The 22061-nt window shown below is 35.9% G+C and overlaps 1 protein-coding gene across 2 annotated transcripts in view; it reads right to left on the reverse strand.

Moving 5' to 3' along the window:
- retn (retained) overlaps positions 1-22061 on the reverse strand; it is a 120844-nt gene that overhangs the window by 22566 nt on the left and 76217 nt on the right. For both annotated transcript variants that reach the window (XM_066403474.1, XM_066403475.1), the window contains one exon: positions 18051-18123. In XM_066403474.1, the coding sequence (XP_066259571.1) occupies positions 18051-18123 (73 nt within the window). The remainder of the gene's footprint in view (positions 1-18050; positions 18124-22061) is intronic.

The raw sequence follows: 22061 nt of genomic DNA on the forward strand, positions 1-22061 counted from the left end.
ATAAAATAAGGGTTTTTCTTTGATGGCTAAATTTGATTATTCATATGAGAGGACTAAGTGTTCTCGAGAGTAGCCTGAAGACGAGAGAGAGAAAGAGACTTTTCACAACATTTGTAGCCGGAGGAAATATTACGGTAAATTTCACTGTAAGTACACGTGGAAAAACAATGCAACTCCCGAGTCGTTCTAGAAAGATTTGGGGTCTGGGTCTTGATCTAACGACAGATTTAGGCGAGGTGCCTAATTAGGAGTATGTGGAATCCATTCGTGCCAGCAGGGCCGCCAGAACAGGAGAATGTTGCGGAAGAAGTATTTTTCCCGCAACGGAAGTCCAAAAAACAGCAGAAGTGTAAGATCTTTTAGTACAAGCTTTGAGCATGCGCAACCAACGAGCCATTAGGGTACATATACATATAATGAATTTTGTATTGGAATTCGTTTACTAATTTGGAGCGGTGGTTCTTGGGGTGCGGTATTTTGTAAAATCGGAAACAAATTCCTTAAAACCTGCAAATTGGCTTACCAGTTTTGATGCTGAACCAGTTTACCCAAAGCACTTTCATAATTATGGTACACAGAAAAAAAAGCGTAGGGTTCTGACTCATACCAATCCGCTCCGTTTTGGATTTGGTCGATTGTCGACCGACGGTGAGGGAAGAAACCAAATCTTCATGATCTTTATTCAGTTAAACAATTACAACCCTGTGGTTATAAATATGAGGGAAACCCGATGAAACGCTGACACCTTCTTCGCCCGTTTTACGCGGGTCAAGATCGGTACCGAAGCCCGGTCCTGTACCCAGTAGACTCTTCCGCGCCATAAAATTATTAGAAAATTATTATAATCATCAACATCAGCCAGTCGATGTTCTCGGACTTGTATCGTCCATGCATCCCACAAAGCGAAATGATTACACTATCATAAATTCGCAGTCCTGACACGAAGGTCTTAACTTGTATCTGACAAGATGGTAAAATAATGGTCGTAACTACCAGCAAATGGTAAAACTGTTTGATTTGTGCGCTATAATCTGCACTATACAAATTACTATGATGGGCTCGGACTTATTGGTATTCCTAGATCTCAGATCACGAACCAATCTGGGGCGTTGTTGTTGCATGTTCGGTGTTATTCGCAAATTTGCATGTGTCAGCTCTATTTTTCTTTTCAGTTTTAGATGTGTTTTGTTAACTCCTATTGCTCAAAGCCTATAACCTAAGGCTGTGTTCCTATAAATTACCATCTGTTTTAATAAATCAAATGTTTCTTACTTGCGTGCTGGCATTATTAATATGTTGTCTTTTTGCCAGATAATCAAAGTTATTTTTGTTATAAAATAACAAGAACTGAATTAATTTTATTTGATGGTGCAGAGAATTTGGTACATGCATGGGGAGCGACAAGGTATTAATCAGAAGCCTTTTTGACATTAAAAATAGAACGCAATGTCGATGTAGGAGAGATCCTAGATTAATAGAGATAATCAGTTATCAGCAGCAAAATCTAATTTTAATGGAGGATGATACAAAACGTATAACGGATCATACAAATTCAATATTTTTAGTTTTTCAATATTTAAAATTAAGAAATATAGGTTGATTGTTTTTTAATTAATTCTGTTTCAGCTAGAATGTGCCAAAAACATGAAAGCCGAAAGGCATCATTTCAGTCTCAAAAATCGTAAAAATAATAAAGCAAACGTCAATCTACTGTTTGGCTAGTAGCTCTATTTAATGATATTAACAGACGATCTAGAAAATATTAAAAAAAAAAAAGAAATTCATTCTCCATGCGAAACGAAATGATTATGTTTCGATATTTGTTCAAAATTCTTTTTAACAGTTCTGACACTTTCTTGGACCATAGCTTGTCTGACTGTAACGTATCTTTATGAAGACCCCAGCCCCTCTTGGGGACGACACGGTGCTAAAATGCTACAAGCAGCGAGACCGATTTATAGCTAGATTAACAAAGAGCTCGAAAAGGTTCGGGAATATTGTTTTTATGCAACTGTAAAAAAACGGAAAATTAAAATAGTTCAGGCAGTTAAGGAAGGCCGTTGTTGGAACCATTCGAAGAATGTTCATTGTCACCTTGATTTTTTGCTACAGACTTCATGCTAAACTTTAATTACATTCGGCAATAATTAGTTGCAATGACATTAGCAATACAGCCATAAGACATGTCGTTAGCACCTATTTACTGTTACCCTGATTTCCCTACACTTTAATCTGAGGTACAAAAACATGGACTAATAATGAGCGTTTTATAATAAGGTACATAGTTTTAATAGCTTATACACATCGAGTCTTTGATTGATATGGTCAGTCAACATTAAAGATCATTTATCATAAAAATAATTAGGCGGAATAAATGTGGTTTTCTTTGATTTGGCTCGAGGGCCGGTCATTAAAACGTCGATACGCATTTAAAGAGCGGAATTAAAAATCCGACCCGTTTTGATTAAAACATTTGTTTTGTTTTCGTTACAAATTAGTCGATTAATAATCGCTGAATAAAATTACGATTCGAGCGAGGAACATTAACAAAAGGCAGCATAAATTGTTGCTGATTTTGATTTATGTTGCGCTCAGGATAATTAAAACGATGCTGCTTGCTCTTGTCTTTAGGAGTGTTAGAAGTTTGAATTATGGTGGTACTCAGGCATACCAGATGAAAAATTTTCAAAAAATTAAACAAATAGGAGCGCAAGCAGGTAATGCGCAAATATAATTTTTGAGGTTAAATGAAAAAAGCGAGTGGAGATAGAAATAACTTCTGAAGGGACTCTTTGAAGAATTTTTTTCAAGAAGTCACAGGAAAATATATGATTGAGGAAGAAGGCAGGATAATTCTTCAAGGAATTCCTGCATAATTTTGCATTTTCTGAAAGCAAGGGCCCGAGAGCTTAAAAACGTTCCTACGGTTTGTGGTGCCAGTCAATGTTTGAACGTTACGTTGCTAGAGCGAGACAAAGAGAACGGATCCGAAGAAGTTTCTGATCCATCTGGAACCGAACATGGAAAAAAGCTATTATATTCCACCTCGGATAAAGTTGACACATGTTCTTGATGCTAAAGGAACATAAAAAACTGAATATATTTACAAGAAGGAAAAATGTAATTTAAGTGACGTCTCAAAGCGGATCGCGTTCAAGTTTCATAATTTAATTAAAAGAAACTGCTACTCTAAATTCGCTAAAGGGAAATTAGGAAAAAGGAAAAAACCCGGAAACATTCGAACTTGAATAGAAAACGAGAGAAATTGAAATCATTAATAAAAATTTGAAGACGAGCAAAGGGAAGCAAGAAGTAGACACAGTAGAAAAAGGTATGAAGAGAGAGAGGGAGAGAGAGCGAAAGAGAAAAAAACATTAAGGGATGGAGAAAGAAGGAGCGACGAGGGCGGAGAGAGGCAGGAAGAGTAAGAGAGAGAGAGGAAGAGCGAAAGGAGAGAAAAACATTAAGGGCTGGAGAAGGAAGGAGGGACGGGGGCGGAGGGAGGCAGGAAAAGTAAGAGAGGGAGAGAGGGAGAGGGAGAGAGGGAGAGAGGGAGAGAGAGATGGTCGCTAACAAAGAGCTGGGTAATGTGAGCGCAAATTGAAAAAAAGAGAACACTTTGAAATTTTGTAGTGTGGAACTGAAGAATGAAGAAAAGAGCGAGATAAAGATATTTTGGATTTTAGGTATAGACTTTTATTTGTTTTTAATATGTATTTATATATGATAATATGAAGTAGATATTTTGGCCTTTGAAATTTGTCTAATTTGTAAAATATACCACTGTGCCAGACGCTATCAAAAGCCTTGTTGATATCCATAAATAAACTGGCTGATCTGTTACCGTTCAGATGTGTTGTTTGTAGGTTGCCAAAATTCAATTTTTATTACTTTCTTTCCTTGCTGAGTGTATCCAAAATTCAGTAGCGATCTTCCATAATGAGAAACTCCGAAAGAAAAAAAATTGAAAGTAAATTAAAATTTTAGTACTACGACTAGCACTAATCCGAAACATTCTTCGTTTCGCACCCATGCAACAATTATAAGTGAAACAAACGTCCCAGGAACTGGAAATAAATTCGTAATAAATTCCCGTCTGCGTATACCATAAAAGAAGTATAAAAATAAGTACTAATTTAAATCCTGATCCACCGTGAGCTTTTACGACAAAGTTGGTACGTACTCTGGTCACAATGTCGACGATCCGAGTGGTCGTCGTCTAAATGTGTGACAGACTGTAAATAATAGCTAAGTCAACACTTCTCCATGGCTTGCTGCCTTATGACCAAGGTAAAGTCTGTGCACCTGTGCACAATTAGAAGAACTTAATACATTTTTATAGTGTCCATTTTAAGCTGTAGCCAATTATTGTTTCCTTTTTTATTTGCTCATCGCATTTGCCATTGCCATCGGTTAACATGTTCCGCGATGCTATTAGATGACTCATTTAAATGCACTTCCTTAGACGACTTCGAACTTCGTTGTTAGAGCTCGTCAATTTCAAGAAAACACTTCTTGTTTTATGGCTCAATTAAGATTTAATTAATTTTCTTCATTTAATCGAGATTGAAACGTAAATATTTACGTTAAGTGGCACGTACGTCTTTATTGAGTGTCGTTCCAGATGCTGAAAGTCTTGATACGGAGTCGTTAAGAGCGAGACAAACACGTGTTCCCAGTTCCCACCGTACTTAATAATTTCGATAACGTTCTGCTCTATAAATATTCATGTTTCGTCGCCTGCATCAACCACCTGCGATATAAGCTAAGTTGGTAACTAAAAACAATCGATCAAAACAATAAGAAACGTTGTTGACAGTGTGCTCGCAGGTCGAGCCGATCGGAACGAATGGACCAAATCGGAATAAGGCACGTTTTCAGGAAATATAAAATCGTAATTAATTGTTTTTGAATATAAATGAAAATGATATTTCGGAGAATTAAGTTATGGGAAAGTTTGGAAAAGGTTCGGTGTACTATATGCCGATAAACAAAACAGTCTGATATCCACATTAGTCACACAAATGCAGGAGCAACTGCTTGTAAGATCAGCATACTTATGCCTCGACATAGTCACCCTCTCTCTCAAAACATTTAATCGTTCTTTGGCAGTGAAGTTTCATACGTGTTAGAATATTTAATCCTTACCAGAACGTCAGCATATTTAGTTCCAACAAGACGGAGCCACACTACGTTAACTGTTAGAGAATATCTTCAAAATATTTTTAATGGAAAAGTTACTCACAGACACTCAAATATTATTTAGCCTGCTAGATCTCCTGACTTAAACCCTATGGATTATTTCTTACAGAGTTTCTTAAAACAGAAAGTCTTCCAGCGCAGGCCGTTTCAAGATGTTAATCATTTGGGAAGCATCATTTCAGACGCATGTCAGGAAATTACTCGAAATGTGTTAATGAAGGAAATTTGGCAAGAGCGATTAAATTTTTGAAAGAGAAGGTGGCTATGTCGAGCCACTAGGCGAATACTTAAAACTAAAATAATCCTACGTATTATTTATTATTAACTCTTTGTCTTTTCCTATTAGCAAAAATTATTGTTATGCATTAACTACGTATTTAATTCGCGCGCAAATTAAGAGATCATCAGTTATCACGTTTTCAAGAAACAAATCAATGTGCATTATTGAAACCAACAATAACATTTTCTTGAGCAAAATTTGTATTTTTAAGAAAGCCGGTATACGATTTCAAAACTTTGATGTCTGATTATTTCATTTTAAGTTTAAGATCACGCAAAACTTTTTATGAAGAATAACTTTTTTTCGTAAAATGAATAATAAAAAAGTTTCCCGTGTGATTCCAACTTAAGTAGACACACTGTATATGATGTTTCTTTTATTTTTCTGTAGCTTCTAATAATTCTGTAATTTCCAAGTCTAATTTCTTCTAGTCTAAAAGTCATACCACATTCGCATGACTACTTTATCTTCCGCCGACGTAGGCGTTCAATGATAATGCCTTATGACACTAAAACCCAGAGGAGTTGCGTTACATCCCTATAGAACGACAAGGAGCGTTTCCTCCCGCGCATAATATCTGATACCAAATACATCATAATCGTCAATTTTCCCGAAACCAACCTCAACTCGACCTCCTTCAATCCAACACAACAAAGTTCATCGACTGTTTATTAGAACATTTACCATTTCCAAGCCCAATAGCCGAAGATTGGCTTATAAACCGTCGCTCCCCACGGAGATTTGCAATTGGAAAAGCAATGCAAATCGCTCGGCCAATAGAAAAACGACCCAAACGACTTCCATCAACTCAACAGCACTATAACCGAGGCTTAAATCACACATAATGCACAACAATGTAATACAGAGATGTAATTGTTGGTGGACGTACGTAAGTGGGCACCTACGCTTCGAGCACGTTCTTCCAGTAAATATTCCTTTTTTTATTCGTCTTTATTATGTTTTGTTACGATTATAGGTTTATTGTTGTGAGCCTTGAGTACCCGGCTCGAAGTGTGGGAAATTGTGACGTTTCGTACTTTGTATGGCCGGTTTAATTATGCTAACCGAAGACAGGTCAGGGGCTCCCTTTATTGTGTCCGCAGTTGGTTTCTTACCGACATGAAGACTACCCAACGATGGGTTATATTGAAACAGTCGTTAATTTAATACTTTTTAACACACATAGGTTAATGAATTAAAAAGAACGCTTAACGCTTCTCAACGGAAATGTAGACTTGCCCATAAATTGAACAAAGAGAAACTACACATTTTTTTTTTTAATTATCAGGCTACAAAATAAGAAATACCATTGGTACAATCAAGGAAGATGGAACCAAAGTTTCATAGAGAAGCCACCGTATTTACCGGACACTTTCAGCTCCATGAAAAACCCTAAATTTGATACTAGGATTTGGTGAACGACTGGTATGATAACTATTTTAACAGCTCATTAAGCCACACATACCAACTAATTACTCACACAGAATACGACAAAGCACTCGCTCACATCAAAAGTATAACACAATAAAAAAGACAAAATAACAAGTAAAACTGCATTATAAACAGCACAATTCCAGAGACATGGAAAAAACAATAATACCTCCATGAAGAAATGGACTGGACAACACTCGAACCCAAAACTGTAGATCTCTCACATTATTCCTAGCGCAAAGTAAAGTTCTTGAAAGCACAATAAAAACCAGATTTTGGGAACTGATCGGAAAATATACGTCAATTTGGCTTTAAAAAGAAACACCCGACCATTCATCTACTCTTTGTTTTGACGAACAACATGCAAATAACATTTCTGAACGGTGGAAAATCAGCAAGCCCATGAGCATTCATAGGGCGTTTCACCACGTCTGACTGAGTGGTCTAGTTAATGATTTGAACTTGAAACGCCAAAATACCTGCTTTATATTATCAAAAACCTGTTAGAAAACGGAGAACTAGAAGTACCAAGTGAAGGCGCTCTTTTGCTTCTTGCTCCCGAACAAGGACTCACTCGGGGATCGCCTCTTTCATTTTTCCTTTATAACATAGACTGCTATAACAGGTACGACCATTAGTTAAAACACGAAAAATAAACTAAAAATAGACGGAACACCACACCTATTGTAGTACGCTGGCGATGCGGTACTGATACAGTACGTGGCGAAACGACTGAGAAAATGATAGGAAGACTTTAGACACTAATGGACAACGCAATGATATGGTTCTGCAAATGGATACCGACACTCAATACCACCAAAAACTAATTTTCTACCTCAAATCGTCAAATTAAAGCAGAATCCTCGACAACAACAGTAGATGGTGACACAACTGAACCTAAAAGGGACAGAACATTTTCAATCGCTGACGTATGAAGATAAAGGGATTGTTATGAAAACGAAAACTGCATCAAAGACATACACGTCCATCTGCAGACCATTATTAGACTAATGCAATGAAAAACACTAAACAATACATGCAAACAAGGGAACCGATTACACTAAGGCTGATTACAAAGATCCATCCAATTGTCACACGAACGCACCTACGTGACAAGACTAACTGAAAGACTACAACAAATTCGGACAAAATGGAAAGACAATCGTTGCAAAGGCACAAAGACCAACAGGCCAACAGACTTTTTCTCTGGAAATGAAGATGTATATAATATTTTTTAATTATGTATATAAATATAATATCACATTATTGACTATTATTCCGAAAGAACATGCTTACGCCATCCATTACAACGCTAAATCAATGGAAAAATTTCATTACATTATTACATGTTGACATAGAAAACGCAACTGCATGACTTCCAAATGGCACGTATTGTGATAATTGCCATCATTATTATTTTATATGGCGACTCATTATTTCCTTATAGACACGCGAATAGAAGACATTAAAGTCTTCATCTTTGACACAAAACATGTTTCTTCTTCGGCTTGTTATGAACACCGTTCATTGATTGGACGATAAGCATGTTTTATAAAAGCAAGTGCGGAAAGACCAATTAAAAGGAGGAGTTACAACTTTATGGGCTGCCATGTTAATCAGGAAAGGTGTTTCGTATCTGCGCTAACAGCGTCTATAAGGTCTCAAATTAATGCTTCTGTAGATGTTCGCAGATTGAGATCACAGTTAATGGCTAATACTTACGAAGAGGCCTGTTTTATTGCGTTGGAGAGACGTCCTAAAATAATTTGAAATCAAGAGAGCAAATGTCAGTTATAGGGTTCGAGCTATTTTGGAACTTTATTATTAGTTATAAAATAGTTTTAAGATGTCTATTAAAATTCTGTGAGTTGTGAAAGAATACAGCTGTTGGCTTACTTTGAATAGAGTTCCACCTTCATCTGCTTATTTCACTATGAGCAGCATAAAAGTGTTAAACGTTTGGAAACGTACTTTGTCCAAGTTGTACAAGTGACACACTTGGCAATCAAAACCGGTGACTAAACCGGTTTCATTTCGCAAAGAGTCGCTTAATGAAAGTCCTTTTCGTAACTCATTTGGCAAATGGTGCAGTAATGCTACAAGTACAACTTGCATATCTTCAACTGTATCCAATTTTCTTCTAATATCCTCATCGTCCAGGAAAATTAGAAAAAATCATGTATTTAATTGCTTCCGAAGGAACTCCATCAATTCCTGGTAGTTTCTTGTGGAAAAACCTAAACGAACCGAGTATAAGTTGGTTTCCTAAGCCGAAATAGTTAAGGACCTGGAAACTTTAGGGAAAGTACCCTTTACATTGGAAACTAACACGAAATACCTTTGTGCCGTGTTCTACTAGTAAAATTTTAAAAAAATGAGAAGTTTCAGTAAAAACTATACATCGTACGCCAACTATATCGAAAAGTTGTCGTGGAAACTTCACAAATAAACTCGGAAATAATGGCCCAAACAAACCTGAACTAACCTGTAGTTCACAAATAAAATAGTTAAGTCCTTTTTTGAAATTTGAATTTGAAGACGTTTAAAAACACTTGGGGTCCGATTCTATAACGCGAGAAGTAAAACATTCCCCGAGGAATGATGTGTGTTAGCCATACTTCTGCTAGAATTGCTTTGATATGCCATTTTGACGTCATTCCTCGTTAAATATTTTGATGACCTTTTAATATTAAGTCAAGCATTATTATAGTTAGCACGTCAGGCATTAATTTTTTAAGTAATTTCCTTTTGAAGACCAGTTATGGTTAATATACAATATTTTTAGTTAACCATTACTACAGTTGATAAACAGAAAGCACACTTTGAGTCGATCATGGTTGATCTTGAGTGGTCCGTCCTGGGTAGGTGACACACAGGTAGCTTTACCACTAATAATTTTTTGTCATCTTGTACCTTAAATCGAGGAACCCCTAGATTAACTACCATGCTAAGCAATATAAAAGTTATCTCGATTCATGAAAGATGATCGATATCACTATAAATGGGAAAAATCAAAATTACATGAGAATTGGACTTAGTGTAGAAGGCGGGAGTTCCAGAAGAGAAAAAAATAGTAACCTTCGCAAATGACACTGCAATAATAAAAACGGGAAAAATAACGGAATTGCTACGACACAGAATGGATCGGGCTCTCTATAGAATAGACTCTGCAATTGAAAAAAAATTAAAGATAACAAATAAGACATCTACCATTAGAGAATGGTAAGAAACTTGCAACAACAAAGAAGAGAAATACCATACACGGGCTCAGCAAATCACCCAAACTATTGTTGCAGTACGGTTTCTGGGAGAAAAGGATGGAGTATAGATTGTTGGTCTGGATAGATGCCAACCCGATATTATGTAGGTATCCAAGATTTGAGCCAAGCCCACATGCCTGACAAAAAAGCTAGTTTTCTCTCTTCAACAATTCTCTGGTTAACAGAGGCCTAGGAACAGTAGATTAGTTTAGGTTTCTTAAAAAGTTTTTCTTCTATCATAACTCTACTTTTTCACAAAAAATAAATTATTTTGGTTTTACAAATTTTCTCTAGTCTTTAGCTTCTACTGTATACACTTTCTTTCTAAAGAGTTCACAAGTTCAGATTTACCGCTGAGGTTGTTCCCCTATCCTGACTTTCCAGTGATCTTTCGCATTCTTTAATTATTAATGTTTTCAATAATTTCAGAATAGTTCGGGCTCAAACAGTTAGCTTTCCATGTCCAGAGCTTCGTCCACATAAATGAAATATATTGACTACACTGAGGTCGAATATTTCTCATTGACCGTTTTTGTTGGAAAATTTTCGGTTAATTCAGGTTTAATCGGGTAGATTCGAAACCTAGAATACCTTAACTTATCGAAACTTCCATTTATTTTTTATTTATTTTAAGTCTTTGTTTTTGAAATTCTTTCTAAGGTTTCCTCAAGAAGAATTTCAAGCGTTTGAGAAAGTTCGCTAAGTTATTTAAAAAATCTAGATGATCTGGATCATTTTTTCACTCACACGCACACGCAATTTATTGATTTTCCAAGTATTTGACCATGAAACTTCCTGATTGATGAGATATTTTAATATTCCATACGTGCAGCTTGGCTTGATTACACACTCAGCACAACTCAAGTGGCTTGAAAATCAAGTACAACTAAACAAGAACGATAGGCAAAGCTGTACCTTCACACCTTGCCCCAGTCTATTTTAGACAAAGTTTCTTGGGAAAAAAACGTTGGGAAAATTAAAGCTAATATTACTCAGGACCTGCGAGCCTTGATGTGAAATATGAAAGTTTTAAATGTAAAATTTCAGAACTGCCGAAGACGTAATTACCATAACCGACCTGAACTACAATCTCTGTGGTGTTCGCAATATTTGTATAGACATGTAACACCCCATATGCAGTTAACGCATATCTCTTTCTCTGGAGATTCTCCTAAAATAAGGTCACATCTGAACGACTTTCTAAAGAGAAAAACGTAGAGAAAAAGCTGAAGTACCTAATTCTAGAATAATTAAGTTTACCTCCCAGACAGCTCTTTCGATATTAGAATCTCGAAATGTCAAATGAGCCAATGATTGATGACAACTGCATTTATAATTAGCGGACACTTCCGGTTTGTTTGTGTTGGCAGCCCCTTGATAAACGTGCTCGTCACTCACCGACACTCGGTATAATGTCTTATTGCCAGCTCCACATGCGTATGCCACCGGGATTCACCACCCCGCTTGTCTTATGTGTTTCAGTTCTTTGTCTGCAGATTATTCACAATCCCAAGGTGATTATGCAAAATACATGATGATATGTCACCCAAATTAGCTGGCGCCCGTCAAATTAGATCAAATAACTGCCAAATTAACGACTTCTTATAATATTATCTGCTGAGTCACATAGTTGCTGTAGCCGAGTCACCTCATTCGGTTTCTTGAAACAGTAGCCCAAGACCGATTATACCAAATTCAATAACGACTTAATGAAAGACCCGTTGGTATACAAATTTTGATACAGGGTCCGATGATGATGGTGTAATTTTGTGGCAAGGTACCTGTTTCTGCTACCGCAACTCGTGTTTATCTGAAATCGCTCCACGCCAGGAATGATTTATTTGAATTTAAACGGTTTATTACGTGGTAATTTTTGAAATTGCACCGTATAATTTAAATGATACGTTACAGCACCATAATGATTCGAATTAGAGCGAATTCCCGGTAAATTATTTAAAATTTTAATTCTTATTTATTTTATTTTAAACCGTTCATTGTTTTCTGCTGCAAATAAGTAGAGTGCCTTGCGCCATGTGGTACCGGGCGAAACCTCCAGAACCTGAATTCGACTTTGGTGCCTCAAGCAAGGATAAGATCGTAAATTAATATATTTAAGTTAGGACATAAATCTGGGGAACATTAAGTCACATTTTCATAATTGCATTTGGAATAATGTTCGAATGTGCCCCGGCTGAAACCGCTCTCAACGACGACCAATTTTACGACTTGTATCGGCCAGAGAAGCGCGAACCCCTGGTGGATTTGTTTTGGCAGATGTGCTCGCTCGGTGTCTTGTTAATCTGAAATATATCAGGTGAAAGGAGAACTTGAATATTGGATTACGTGTACTCGGGGAGTAAAATATTACTCATATTTTAATATACGTTTTCTGAAAGGTCTTGGGAATGTGGTAAATCCATGAATGTTTCTAACATTTAAATGTACAGTTTCGTTATAAGTCATTCATGAAGGCTATAAGGTATTTTAGGTACACTTCGAGTCCCATTCCCATCCTAAAACCTAAAATTGCCTTCGTGGAAGGAATTCTTGATTCGGATTCGTTGATCGCTTAGCTTAAGGAGCCACTGAAATCTACGATCAACAGCACGTTAGGTGCCTTCCACTAGATTGACCAAGAAATATAACAGAGACACAAAAGTGTTCAGTTATGGCCAATGTTGAAATTCCCATCTTCTCCTATGGTCTTCGAGGTTCGAAAGTGGTATTTTAGAACACACCATACCTGTACATCTTCACATATTTCTTCTTGACATCTTATTGTTTTATATTCATTTCCATTCAGTCTTCTTTAAGATGTAATAATCTCTGATACTGAAGGTTAAAAGTGCGGGTGATGTTTGAGGGAAACCAACATTATTGATACTGCAGTAATAGGTATACAAGGTGACTTATAAACAACGTTTAAAGTGCAATATCAACTATTCCTGCAACTGCATTGTGACTTGTTGGTGAGTAGTCACAAATTGCTGCTAGGTAATTCAAAGTCCCATCGAATTGGGACCATGAAATATCATTCGTAGGTATATTTGTACAAGGAAAAAAACCATCGTTTTTGTTAATACATTGAGCTTGTTCGTGCTCATTCTACTTTATAACAATATTCCAAAACTGAGTATATTTTGCCGCACCTTTAACAATGAGGCTAGCGACGGTGAATGAAGCCTTTATTAATGTTTCAGTTAAACCCTTTTATAATGCGCCATTTCCGCTATATAAGTAAAAAAACAAAATTTGAGTATTGTTCTTAAGCTCAAACCAACTAAAACCTTTGAATTCATTAGTAGAAAATAACGCTCACCTATAGCAGTACCGCGTTTGAACGAAAGTATAGAAGCTTCTTTTAGGTAAGTTTATTCAGGGTAAGATACAATTTAAAAATGGCGATTAAAGAAATGCATGCGGTGTGCTGCTGAATTGGACAGACAATGTAACTTTTTAATTAAGGGCACCTTATTTTAAGTTATTCGTCTAAAAAATTTGAGGTGAAGGGTCGCCTTTTACTTTTACTACGTCTGTGCCCATTTCCGCAGCAAACACTTTAAGGAAAGAGTAGTTTGGGGGATTTTTAAGTAGCACTATGGAAAATTTGCCTACCACCCGTAAACGAAAACATTCAATTAACTATGGAGAGGACTAAACAATATTGGTTATTTTCACGCTTTCCCATACGTTTCCAGTGCTTATCTCAAGTACCTTGTCAATATTGCATAGTTTTGTGAATTATCTCATCTTTTTTAAAATTGATGTTTGCAAAAGTGAACAATGAAGGAAAACTCGGGAAAAAACGAGCCCCTGATTACAGGTGCTGGCAACACGAAATATTACTTTCTTTTTGAACGACTAAAATCTGATTTGAGATAACAAAAAAATCAATACTTGTCGTTTGTATAATGTTCCTTTGGCCAATAGAGTCGTTAAGAAAGCAACACATGCATGTGAAATTATCAAATTACTCAAATGAAATGTAAATGTGAAAGAATAAAAGGTTCGAAACCCTTCTCAAGGAAATAAATGGTGGACTATATTTAAGGAACTATCGATTACCTAAGATTGGCCAACCTACAGTATCATCTGTCAAGGCTGTCAAACCTAATCCTCAGTAGTTTTTACAACCATGTCAACTGGCAAATATACAAAATTGAGCGTGAAAGCTGTCAATTGTGTCACCTGCTCGCTGTTTGCCATTAGCGTCACAAAGCGGACATATCCTTCTCTATTTCTCTATCATCGAACAATGAAAAGCGATCAAATTGACATCCCAATGCCAACCAAAATTCTTTTTAAATCTTCTTAAACAGTCTTTAAAGGTTTTCTAAAAAACGACATTATCAGGAATAGTGCCAAATTGAAATTATAAGGCAGGCTGATTAGCGAACGACGTCCAATCAAACTCGACGCCGACAATGACGTCATTAAGAATTTATTACTTAAATTGACGGAGGTCCAATGCTTCCACTTACAGTTCGTTTAGCGCTTTTTAAGTTAGGTAGGTAAACGTTCACTTAAACGTATACCTTAATTTTTTTTTTTTTAACTTTTTGGCTGCGAATACTTCCGATTTGCCCTATGCAAGCCCATGGTAGTTTACTTGCATCGGCTTCTTGCATATTCATTAATTTATACTTTAAGCACTTAATGACGCTTTTTTGTTCCATCAGGCATGCACGCGACCTGTTCGAACTTTTCATTCCCACCAATTTAATATCACTCCTTGGGTATTAAGGTACACACACAAAGGCACCATTGATATCCCTTTCGCGAACCCTAACGCGGAGTTATTACCATTTTAACTTCGAAACGCAACAATTACTTTCGCATCGAAATGCGCAAAATTGTCCTAATTATATCGTGACTTAGGGGAATCGTGCAGTTATTAAATTTATTAAAATACACACATGGACAATTGTTTCTTGGAACTTGGAAGTTCTGTTTTTTATTTAAATCTGCCACTCAGTGGCGTGGCTCTTTACCTGACATCAGACATTCTGACATCGAGTTGGATATGGGGCGTTTAAATTTAAAACACATCGTGTAGAATGACTCTTAGGTTTTTCTGGTAAACAATTTTGTGCGTATTTTGGATTCCGTTTGTCGGAGTAGAGGTACAATAACACCGCCATCAAAAGAAACAAGCGCTGACATTCGTCCGGGTAAAATAAACATGGCTTAAGCTGGGGAGAACATGAACGCTCAATCTTAGCTACTTTCTCTTTCCAACGCTGCATAAAGGACAATAAATCGGCCCAATCTGGAATCCAAATGTTTTTTTGTTGAAAAGGGCAAATTTTCGGAAGAAGGCAATAAAATCATTTATCAAGCCGCCGGACATGGTCAAGCTATATACACCTACAATGGATCTATGTTCATTGTCCCGAAATCAATTTGTATGGAGCAGGTACTTGAAAAACATCTTTTAAACACATTTTTAGGTCACCGAGTAGTAAGGGGAGTTTTTGAAATGGTTTTAATCCAATAATGCATTATACTGAGCGTAAATTTAGCAAGCTAAGCTAGCTAAGCAATTTACATCTCATTTAGATTTGTCAAGATGCGACCTGACAGGAAATGCTAATTTATGTTCTATTCTTAGGTAGCAATAAACTTGTTATTCTTAATTAGTAGTGTGTAAGGTGTAAGTTCTTGAAAGCATAAGTAGGTACCTGAGGAAATTTCCGCATTAAAGTGAATGCAATAACTCCTTAAAATCCAGCTGTAGGGGTGGTATCTTCTTCGAAATACAAACAATAAGTAACGGTACTTTTGTCATTAGGGGAGGATTTGCAAATCCGACTTCAGAACATTGTGTTTAGATTTATATTTAAAATAGAAATTCCCCTTAGTTTGCTAACATGGTAGGGGGTCGCAAATTGCCGTTTTTCGGGTTTACGACCCATTTATCAAATTGACATAAAATACATTGGTTCGTTGTAAAAGTTCTATTAAAACGACTTTGTCGAATTAAATAGGCACTGAATTTTGCATTAATCAAAATAAAACTAATTCTTAGAAAACTATAAAAGCGTAAACCCCATAAGGAAGTACGTTCTCTTCCATGAAGAAAACGATGAAATAAACTTTGCTTTGGAAATAGATACATCGCTAAAAGATGAATTCATATGGAGACACTAATAATAACTCTCGGGGTAAAAAATATTAAAGATTAATATCAAAAATTTTACTACTATTAATAGGAAGAAGAATATAAGAGAAAACACAATTAGGAGATAAGAGCACCATAGAAGGGTAAATAAGAAAATACCTAATTTTTAATTTTATGATAAATTAAGTTGCCAAGATAGTTGCTGTGAATGTAGCAAACCTGAACTCACTTTTAAAAACTTGGTGAAATGCTTTTCTGCCTGTGGTCTATTTGGGTTCAGATCAGAGTATTAAGATTTCAAAGAGTTCGTTTGATCTTCTACGAACTCGAATATTTCTCCATATTTCTGGGAAATTGATTATTTTAATATTTTCTAAGCTTCCTATGGGTTTGTTTTAGAGACGTTATTGTTTTGTGTTTTCAAGAGATATTTGAAAGTTTCTAGAAATATTTTAAAGATTTTCGACTCCCCGGGACTTGAAATGGAATTAATTTTCTGTTTCTTTCTGATTGAATATGATTCCTTAGCAAACGCAACAGGAATATAGTTACAGACAAGATATTATTAACAGAAAATGAATGAAAACAACCTCCATGACAGGTACCAATGCAATGAAGAAGACATGTGGTTCACACCAAAAATTGTTTTTTTTCGGAACTGATTATCAAATGCGTAAAATGAAACTCTAGAAATTTCCGTTTCTAACGAATTCTCCATAAATTCTTTTTCTGTGGAAGATATTTCATTCCCTAAAACGAGGTTTACCTTCTACAACAACGTTACAACCAGGTATACCTGCAGTTTAAATTTGATTAACGACAGGACAATCAAATAGGCAAATTAATCGATGGAGATTCAAAATCCAGAATAAAAATCACAATTTCAACATTCATTTACGAATTAAGGAAAAAGTAGTAACCACTTCTAACTAAAATTGATGCTGACCAACGTCTAAGGCTTGAAGTTTCTCTTATAGACATTTTGGTTGGCAACCGTAATAAAGTTATTTTAAAAAAGGTAAAATTCTTACAAAATCTTTAAATTTTTACAGATTTTTATTGTCTTTCTGTATCTTAAGACATGAATATTCCTACACATTCTTAATTTACAATCCTTTTCTCTCTGAATGAATGAAGAATGTTAAAAGTTCTTTCAATTTTGATAATCTTCAAGATCAAGAAGATCAAGAAAGAACAATTCACTGTTGCTTCTCAAAGAAACTAGAAATGGTAAAAATTGTCATAACCACATATAGAATGCTTAATTTTTAAGCATTCTATCCCCGACTCAATATGGGATTAACGGAATTTCAAAAACTAAAACAAAATTACACTTTTTGCAAATTATTTGAGTCACTGGTAATAATGATACTGATTTTGAGGCCTAAATATTTATACATGTATACAGGGTGCCCCTAATTGCATTTGCTAAATTTATATCATGTACCGTAGCTTTAGAAGTAGTCAAAAAGGTGTAGAAAGGTCAAAAATAAATTATACGTTTTCAAAACACTTGAATGTGTGAAGTATTATTTTATCTTCGATTTTGTCTTTTACCGGAACCTCCAGTCGAAAGGTCTGGACGAACCGAAAGTGAGAAAGTAAAAGGATGAAGAGGTGAAAAGATCATTGGTTCAAATAACTATAAAACACCGATTTGTTAGTATCGTTGTGCTCAAAAGGTTGACCCCCTTAACATTAAGTGGGCTACAGTAGAACATAATAACCTTACAAGCCATCAAAAGATTGTACTTACCCCTCTTTTGCTTAAATAAGAAAAGTTCGTCCAGAAATTCTTTCCTCTTGGGATCGTCACTGAGCTCATACAGCTGCAAAAGAAGAATTAAACCATTACTGATGTGTCAAATAATTTGTTATAGAAGCCGTTTTCAGCACCAGCTGTAATTAGAAAATAATAATCAAACGTAAGATATAATGTGTATCGGGTCTGGTATATAAGTTGCACGTCAGCCTCTGGTAATCGCTTGTAATGTGGTGTTAAAACACCAACCATTGTAGGGAGGTGGGGTTGCGGAGGTTAAACACGGTCATTAATAACCCTGGTTAACTAATCTGTCCGCCGGAATCATCTATCTTTACAATTTACTCGGCCGACCGGCCTTAAACTGTCTTTTTTTAGTCCAGGAGGGCTGATGCACCTCGATTATGGCAATAACGAATTACGGAGTAGTTCCTTGTGGATAATGGAAAAGATGCAGAATGTAGCAAAATCAAGGTACATAACCCCATTGATGAAGTGAACATTGTTTATATCGAATTAAAAAAAAAGTGTTATTAAACCTTAAACTCGTGCCATAAATCCTCGACTTATATCTCGATTACTGTGCCTGTAACTGATTCGGATATTGGCATGGTTTAAAGCCAAATAAATTTATACTTAATGAATTTACCCTGTAGCTAAATCGAGATAGGCCAGGCATCGGGAGGTATAATAGCCTGGCCGATCCTTAATCGTCTTCAACACCTCTCCTGATCTCGATACATGTGAATTCAAGACTAATAATTTTTCTCATTAATATTAAACACCTACCTTTATATCTGCGTATGATAAATCGATTAAAATAAAACAACCTTAATCGAAATACTCATCATCTTTTATATTTCGTATATAGAGTGGTCTGTTTAGGAGAGCTTTTGTTCTGACTGACGCTGTTGGCACTTTGATTGACTACGTAATGAGGTGGCCATTCAGTGGTAATTCACAGTATAAAGCGAAAGGACTAAATGTATGGTAATTTTTAAGATGCTGCATATTGTTATTAATTTTATTTAAAGGTGGTGGCTTCATAATCGTAGACTGAAGTTGAATAACAGGAGCTAGTATTCCATTAATCATAAGAACTGAGAGACTTCGGTCTAATACGTAGCCAAAAAAGTATGAACGATAAATTAAGCCTTGCCGACATCAACTGACTACCCTAGAGATGCATTTTTCTGGCAAATATCCTGTAAGGATGGCGAAATAAATCAAGTATGTGCCGCTGTATAGCCAAAACATTAATTTAATGAGACTTAACCAAAGCTGGCACCGCTGGAGAATCTCCGACTCACCACATGAATCAGTGAATTAATAGGCAAGAAGAGCTTCAAAAACCTTCAGAGGACAGGAAAGTACGTAAAAAAGGAAGAATGTATGATGTTTGGTAGATGATGCAGTACAGATCCAGTAAGGACCCCTATCAGTTTCTTGCGGTCTTCCACAACTCTTAGGGTCCTGGAAGGCATGAAACGCTTCGGTTAAAACTAACCTGAACCCCCCGTTTTTTATATTATTTGCTCACTGCTAATTTTGTATTTCTGCAAATATCTTTGACCGCGCAACAAAACTTGAACCACAGATAGGCTTAATTGTTACATGAAAGTCACAGATGTGACGAAACTTCACCAACTGCGTATGGAATTATGGAAGTTACAAACCACCATTGTTAACCTCGTTGCGAAGATGAGATCATCAAGGGTATTCCTTTTTTGTCATTTTTTTTAAAAGCCTTAACATCATGAAAAATACAAAACCACAATCACAGTTTCCAGAAAGTCATTGCTCCACATTCTCCTCAACAAGACTTGAAAAACAATGAATAAAATATTTGAAGCCTTCGAAATGCGTGACCGAATTATGAGAATAATAATATGGTATATTACCATGTAACACGCAACCAATAAGGGTATACTTCAAAGAGGAGAATGCAAATAAATACTAAATATTGTCGTTAAATAAACAAAAAAAATCTTCAACTTTAATCACGTTACTTGTGGTGGCTAACTAATCTTCCAAAAAAGGTGGACAGAAGAAAGTAATGAGAAGGAACTGAATCAAAATCCCGAGTTTATGTTGCTAAAAGCTCTTCAGACTAGACTGGCCTTTTTAAAGTCTACTCTAACCGAGGCAATCTGAAATAACCTGATTGGAGTTAGAGGAACCGACTACAGCCACCTGAACTGATTTAATCACCCCGAACCACCTGAACATCCCGAACTATCTTGAGTACTATTACATGGAATCTCTTAAGTGCCATGAACTAACTTAGTGGGTATGAATTGTTCTGAGTAGAACAACCAAAACCTTTTACTTACAAATTATAAAATTTTAGGCACAAATGGTGTGACACCGCAAAGCAGCGAAATAATCCCAAATTAAAACACCCATCATATTTTGATTTTGTAATTTCGAAAACGGAAACAAATTTGCATATTTCATTTGCTGAAACCCCTTTTTTTAAAATAAATTAAGTTTCAAATTAATTAGATGATCGCGTGATAAACGAAGCCGTTTGACAATGTTGCGTCCCTTATATTGGGGCAACCTGAGGCGTGTTGTAAATTGCCTAATTTGAAGGAAAATTTAAACCGAATTTCATCTCGTTAATAATGGAAAAATATCTTTTTCAGAATAGAGGGACAAAGTACATTCAGTTGCAAATAATTTACTGAGCATAAAAAAGTGCACTTTAAAGTGAAAAAAGTTCTTTTTTTAATTCCTCAGTCCACATTTATAGAATTAGAATTTTTCGCGTCCCTGAATCATATATGGCACCCACTTTTATAACGGGTGTATCAAAAAATTGCTAATCGAGAATACTTTGACACAATTTTTGTTTACTGAATCGTATGCATGTCGTAAGTAAGTTCGGCATTAAATTCGACTTTGACTTTGACAGATTTCACTTGTAAATAAATGGATTAAGTTATGACATACACGTCATGTTTGTCAATCTGTTCACAACACTGGAAATTTTGATACACCCTTTACCTGTTTAATCACCCAACCCGAAAGTATTACTTTTTCAAGATATAAATGAGACCTAGAATTTGTCGCTCTCCCGTATTTGGCAGCACTGTTACATGAACCATATAGGAGTTTATTATGCACTTTCACGAGTTGTAAATGACAAAATTAAATAGTTTAAACAGTAAATTTTCCTTGTGTCCCATGTAGACCGTATTACATGTTTGAAAATCTTAATGAGCTATCAGGGGTAAGAGCAACGAAAATAATCGCTAGTTCTTAGGTAGTTAGCACGAATGCAAAGTTAAAAACGAGTGCACGCAGTGCACGAGTGCAAAGTTCCAGAAATTATAGATTAATTTTCGTCCAGACGAATTGTATTTAAGGAAGAGAATTTCATTAATCACATCTTGAAAAAATATGGCCACGATACTGATATATCTCAATAGGTTATAACATTGTTAAGGCGACCAGAGAAATTATGGCGATAATTGCACTAATGTAAATTACCGCTGTAATTTAGTGGTGTAATTACAGCCGTAATTTACACTAGTGCGCAGCGTAACAATGAGAAATTTGTCGACTATTGAATTATCAAATTCGAAAAAACATCAGGATGTTGAACACATTTAAAATTCTATAATTAATCTTGTTGAATCTCTCCACATGTTTTTCAGAAGAACTAACCAATTATTATTGTGCGCGGCACCCATACACCTTCTGACCCCCAGTTTGGTTGCCCATATTGATCTATTATTGCGCAACGAGGCCAGTTTGATTAATTACACCTCTTACTTCATTACGCTTAGATCACTTAACAATAGATCAAGATTGTTACAGCTTATAACACAAGCTATTGCAATTAAATTTCTTCAATACAGAAACAGCACACAGAATCAATGCCCGGCCTCTGTTACAAAAATACCGAAATTGATTAGTTTTCTTGGAGTTGGAAACAGTCCCAAGGCACGCCTTCCACAATGGTGCAGACATTAATATAAAGTTAATTCGTTTACGTCT

The sequence above is a fragment of the Euwallacea similis genome, chromosome 29 (genome assembly GCF_039881205.1).
Source record: "Euwallacea similis isolate ESF13 chromosome 29, ESF131.1, whole genome shotgun sequence".
NCBI classification, from domain to species: domain Eukaryota; kingdom Metazoa; phylum Arthropoda; class Insecta; order Coleoptera; family Curculionidae; genus Euwallacea; species Euwallacea similis.